The 5,894-nt window shown below is 44.6% G+C and overlaps 1 protein-coding gene across 2 annotated transcripts; it reads left to right on the top strand.

Moving 5' to 3' along the window:
• The first annotated feature begins 235 nt into the window (after positions 1-235).
• LOC123398865 lies at positions 236-4,071 on the top strand. 2 transcript variants are annotated; one of them, XM_045093311.1, is made up of 3 exons: positions 236-408; positions 1,616-2,966; positions 3,369-4,071. In XM_045093311.1, the coding sequence occupies exons 2-3, from the start codon at positions 1,631-1,633 to the stop codon at positions 3,845-3,847; spliced, it is 1,815 nt and encodes a 604-aa protein (XP_044949246.1). In that variant the 5' UTR covers positions 236-408; positions 1,616-1,630; the 3' UTR covers positions 3,848-4,071. The 2 variants fall into 2 exon arrangements, with proteins under 2 accessions (XP_044949246.1, XP_044949245.1); XM_045093310.1 differs by having other exon boundaries at positions 236-575.
• The last annotated feature ends 1,823 nt before the right edge of the window (positions 4,072-5,894 follow it).

Raw genomic sequence — 5,894 nt, 5'->3', positions numbered from 1 at the left:
CTGTAGGTCGTTGAGCTATGACGAACTAGGCTTTTTTTGTCCAGTAATGAAATGGTGATCCGATGAAGTGTATGTGATGATCATTTTTTATGTAACGTTGTATGTGTTTGTATAATTTTAAAGATATAAATATTGAAAACGACGAATGTGAAAGATAGCAAATGAGACCCATGAATCGGCGGGCCCATATTTGGAAGATGCTCTTAGTCCATCGTGCATCTATACTGTGTTTGTTTCCCACCTTCAACGCCACGTGCGCTTCTCCCTCCACCTCTCTCTCTACCCACAACGCGCCAGAGGCAACCCCCCTCTCCTCGCTCGCGGATCATTCCCCGGTCGATCGGCGCATCCGTACCGCACGCAGCCGTTCTGTTCGTCGGTTTGGCGGCGACGCGGCGGAAGTACGAGGTACCTACCTACTCCAGAAACAAACTCTGCTTTCCTCTCCTGTCTTCCTCTGCATTGGTCTCCGGCCGTCCATGCGTTTTCTCTAGCTGCCTCCCCGACCGATCCAGCATCGCATCTGTGGAGTTCTTGCAATCAAGCTCCCGGAGCAGGACGTCGGTGATCAGCAGGTAAGGCCTTAATTCTGATATTCCAATTCCCTCGCTGCGATCTCGTGGTGGACTGGACGATCCAATCTAGCTAGGTTCTTCTTGAAAGTTTCCCATTAAGAAACAGCTCTACAGTTTTTCTTTCTTTCTTTCTTTTCTTCCAGTGTTGATGCCCATCTTTAATCATCGGGATATGGTTCTGTTTAACTGCGTCTCAGTTCGTTGATTCTTTGGAGGGGGCCTGTTTCATCTTTAACCTGTGCTACTAGTGAATTAACTCTGTACTCTTTTGTGGTGTCAAGTCAACTACGCTAGCACACCCATCTCGCTGATGGTACTACTAGATTACCAATAAAAATATGTTGTACCGCATAAATTATTCATGAAAGAATCGCATTGGAACTATTGTGCATGTCCCTGTAGTACTAATGCTGTATTAAACATTGATTAACACTTATGTCAACTAGGCTACGCCAGTAACTATCAGTAGCTGGTAGATTGGGAATGGGTAATCATTGATTAGTTCTATGTCTGTAAAGAAACTGATTGCAGCAAATCCAAAAGGCGGAAGAGTTCAAAGGGGGGTAAGTAGGGCTTTCCTTGATTGGCTAAGATTATACTAATTGGAAAGTTGTCTGGCAAAAGTACTAACTATAATGTACTCCTACTAGGAAGGATTGATATAAAGAGGTGTTATATATAAGATGTTTGAAGAGTTATAATATGGAAATGTTTGTATGTTAAGACTTCCATAAAATAGACAAAGCATTAAAATAGTTGGGTTTGGTGAAAATTGGTTGAGCTGGAGGGAAAATGAAGGACCCATATATGCATATTCTTGGAATAAGTTCTTTACTACTAGGTGATGCAGATCTTGAGCAAGTGTCAGAAACAAACAGGACGGAGACGGCTAATAAAATTGGTGTGGAATGTGGTCTTCACTTTTCATGACGTTGAAAAACATTACACTGCTCAATTCACCCAGATTCACATTTTTCTGTAATTTATTAACTAGGCTGAGTGATTTTTTCATGTGCTCACGTATGTGTCTGCAATTGCAGCATCCTTGCCTCTAAATGGCCGAGGAGGTGATCAAAGAGGCTATGACTTCAACTCCTGCATCAGCTGAGTTGAAGAAACAAGATCTCCCGATAAATACCACTGCAATTACAGATGGCAACAGTGTGCCACCCTACCTCAGGAGGAAAGAGAAGCCAGTTCCACATTACCAGAGACCGTCCACTGGCTCTTGCCATGACAACTGCAAACTTGATATTCATCATTCTTCCGAGTCTAAGAAATGCTCGCCTGTTCGTGGCTGGCGTCAGGACCGCGCGAACTCCAGGAATGGAACGCATGACCTGCCTGTAGTCATCCCACAAGGAGACAAAGCAAGAAACAAGAGTCAGACGCTGAAGATTTCTCATGTAAAAGATGGCGCTGCTCCTGCTAAACCTGTACTTACCAAGCAGAATCCACCACTGAAAGGAGTACCTGATCTTCCTGAAAGCGCTCCATGTGTACAGTTGTTATCAGATGAAGCATCTGAAACTGTTGTGGCTAGAAACCAGCAAACTAGTGCGAAGTGCCTCGTCATCCTACTGGATGATTTGTCGAGCTGTGGAGATGGACAGTTGTCAGAGAGAGCTGTAAGCATTGAGCTGGATATGCCGTTGGCCATCCAGGACAGCGATCAGTCTGACGATCATAGTACGGATCATTCCGCAAATGAATCTGTAAGTTCAGAGAAAATGAGTAAGCAGACTGTGATGGCACCGGAGAAGGACGTGACTAAATCACAGAGTTTCTCCCAGGAGGCTGTGAAAACGAACAGGAAAGCAACATCAAGTATAACCAAGAGTACTATGTCAAAGCAGAAAAGAGAAATAACTTCACATCAGAAGGCTGCAGGTACATCAGCTGGAAGCGCCAATAGGCCAAGGACAACGGCAGAAAATGGAGATCCTAGTGCTACTAGTACTAACAAGTTCAGCAGGGAGAGGAAACCCAACTCGATTGTCGCATCTACTCTTCCAAGAGTGAAGAAAGTCAAAGCGCCATCACCAGCTAGCGTGATGGATTCGTCTGCCAAACCGGCTACAAATAAACATGCTCCATCTCCATCACCTCCTTCAGGGAAGCAGAATGAAAGAAAGATTACGCTGAATAATGTTGTCAGGAATGCTCAACTTAGGCAAAACAAGGGAGAAGAGAAGGTTACATTGAGTCCACTGAAGCTGTCTCGTTCTACAATGAGGGCAGTCAGGAAAGAAACTTGTGCTTCCCCAGTGAAGATTAAGAAGGTTTATGCGATAGAAAGTTCTTCTGAGTGCAAGGATAAAATATCAAAGACAGCTTTGCAAAAAATACGAAAACCAGATGTTAGCAACAAAGAGAGGCAATCTCGCAAAGGTACGTTTTATCTGCACCTTCTGAAACATAAACATATAATTGCACCTTTGGTCATAAATTTCATAATTCTTATATACAGCAATATGAATTTCACATGGGAATTAATAATTCCAGTGTGCAACTTGTATGGCATGATTGATTATAGCGCTGCCTTATATTGATCATGCCATCCTAATGATAGGGTATATACTACTCCCTCCGTCCCATAATATAAGAGCGTTTTTGACACTACACCATGAACTCCAAGCATATGTTTATTTGAAAAGAAATACTTCATAGAAACTTGTCCATACATTGCCATGCTAGATGTTACTCCCTCTGTCACATAATATAAGAGCGTTGTAAGTGTTAGAAATGCTCTTATATTCAAGACAATGACAAGTTATCATTCCCATTTTACAGAACATGAGGCTATTGCAAAACATGAAAGTGCAGGAAGGCCAAAGATAGCATCCACACCCTCAGGTGTCATCATGAAGTCGCCTCGCATGCTGAAGTTTCACCGTGGCAAGGTGCTGAACCTTGGCAGCAACTCTGACAACAGCACTCCCAGACGTGTACAGTTCAGGCCTGCAGATGCTACAGCTGAAGGCAACAGAAGCAAGTATCCTGCCAGACGCAGAACCACCAAGAACAATGAAGGTAAAGCTTCTGCTGCATCAAAAGATTCAGGTGCTTCAAGAGCTGAAGTTGTTGTCCTGAGGCGTCAGGATGCCAATGACAAAAAGAAGAGCGAGCCGCGATTATTCAATAATGTGATCAAAGAGACTGCGAGCAGGCTCGTCGAGGCAAGGAAGAGCAAAGTGAAGGCCCTCGTTGGAGCTTTTGAGACAGTGATTTCGCTTCAAGGTAAAAAGCAAGGCAGACCCAGCATTTCCTGACCTAAAGCTGGCCACGTAAAAATCTAGTAAATGTGGGGGTCTCTGGAGTTTCGATGTTAGAGGTTTCCAATTGGAGTTTTTGTGCACATTACTTTGCTTTCTGTTCACAGGCGTACAGATGAGAAAATTCACCAAATAAGGATAATTTAGTGTGGTGGTATACTAAACTAAACTTTGTTTCGGTTTACCTAATTCCAAGAGAGATTTGACAAAATTGCCTTTTACATTTGAGCTGCTGCCTGCTCCATTCCTGAATGCCTTTGAGCAAAATTGTCCTGGGGGCTAAAATCTGCATTTCTTTTCTCAAGATTAAACTTGTGGTGGTGAAAATGATGCCATAACAACATACAAACTATCTAAAAGAAAAAGAAAAAAAGGCCGGCGTCTCGTTCCTAGGGACGCCCATATCTCGACCTGGTCGCCCGCCGTTTGAAGCTGACCATGTCTCGTGGTTGCCGTTCTAGTTTATAAGGTGTGCAAGCTTTTCCAAATTTACCTTTGACTACCAATTATAGTTCTTTCACTATATCAACTCCATATTTTTCCTGCATTCGCCGGTGGCATGCCGTGAGCAAAGCTCGATGTCACCTCTTGATCTCCAGAACACCCTCAGAGCCAAGGTGACATTGTTGATGCAGCGATCGAGAAGTCACCGGTTGGAGGCAGAAGAAGCCAGCGACAACGAACCCAGGATCAGATCATCATCCGGGAGAAGAACGCAACAAGGAGGGCAGAACAGTCATCAACGATCCACCCCGACTGAATCAGATTATTGAACTTGGTTGTGATTCGCCGAACGGAGAAGAAGCTGAAGGACAAAAACATGAACCGTCGTCCTCCACTCTGCCGAAGGACGCCGTCGAAGACCACCTAGATGAAACATACACAAAAAGTAGGCGAAGACAGCTCTCTCGGTCCCTACCGACATTGGGTACGAAAGCATGGGGAGCGAAATGGATTAGATACCTTGGTATTCCATCTAGTTTTGGATGAAGTTCAACACGCCCATTTGCCGATGCCAATCAACATCGCCGGAATGAGGACATTATACTAGAGTCCCGATCTATATTTCACTCACAAGTACCAGGATTACAAAGCGGTGTCCTGGATTAGAGGGTGTTAACCACGTAGGCCCCCAACCATGGGCTCGGCTGAGGGCCCCATAGTATCCGACAAGTGGGCCATGTTTTCCATGCCCCATGGCGTACTCAAGATGGAATCCTTCAAAGACTTGACTTATACTCCAAGACACATTTGAAGCATATGCACGTTTATTCCTTGATATAACCGACCTACAGTAACCCTAGGTACCCTCAATGCCTATATAAGTCGAGGGTTTTAGACCATAGGGTTAGATTCATTTGCATAAGATCTCGAGGTAGATCATCGTGTACTTTGTACCTCATCCACAATCAAAACAAAAGAATAGGACATAGGGTTTTACCTCTTTGAGAGGGCCTGGACATGGGTAACACACCGTGTCCCTCTTTGTCCTGTTTCCATCTAGCCAAGATCACCAGCTTGGGACCCCCTACCCGAGATCCACCGAATTCAACTCCGACATTGGTGGCCCACATAGGTCGCGTTGAGTGGTCAAAGCGGCTCGATGGCTCATCTTTGGACCGATGACGTCACTGGTCGTGGGAAGACCATCTTCCCCAGATAAATTTTTGTCTTCGACAGCGTCACGCTCTATGCTGATTAGACTAGTCACCTCGGCCAGATCGAAAACTTTGCTCTAGGTCAAACCATCAGGTTTGGAAATCTAAGATACACTATGGATGCGAGTGCCAAACTTGCGTTTTCAGGTTAGGTGTCACACCAACCGATGTAGTCGATGCCTTCATGTCAATTTTAGATTCAATCTCAGATCAGGACCACGACGCGGATTACACCTCGGATCTAGCTTTGAGCTCAGAGCCAAGCATTACCCATGCAGTTCAAACATGAAGTTTGACTGATGAATTCCCGAGGCCATGTCATATGGAATCTTGGGCAAACTTCATCTAAGACCGGCTTTTAGTGAGGATATGGGTGAGAGTGACAA

This window comes from Hordeum vulgare, chromosome 5H, assembly GCF_904849725.1.
Source record: "Hordeum vulgare subsp. vulgare chromosome 5H, MorexV3_pseudomolecules_assembly, whole genome shotgun sequence".
NCBI lineage: Eukaryota > Viridiplantae > Streptophyta > Magnoliopsida > Poales > Poaceae > Hordeum > Hordeum vulgare.
Note: the sequence above shows the minus strand (reverse complement) of the source record. Positions and strands in the feature narration are given on the sequence as shown.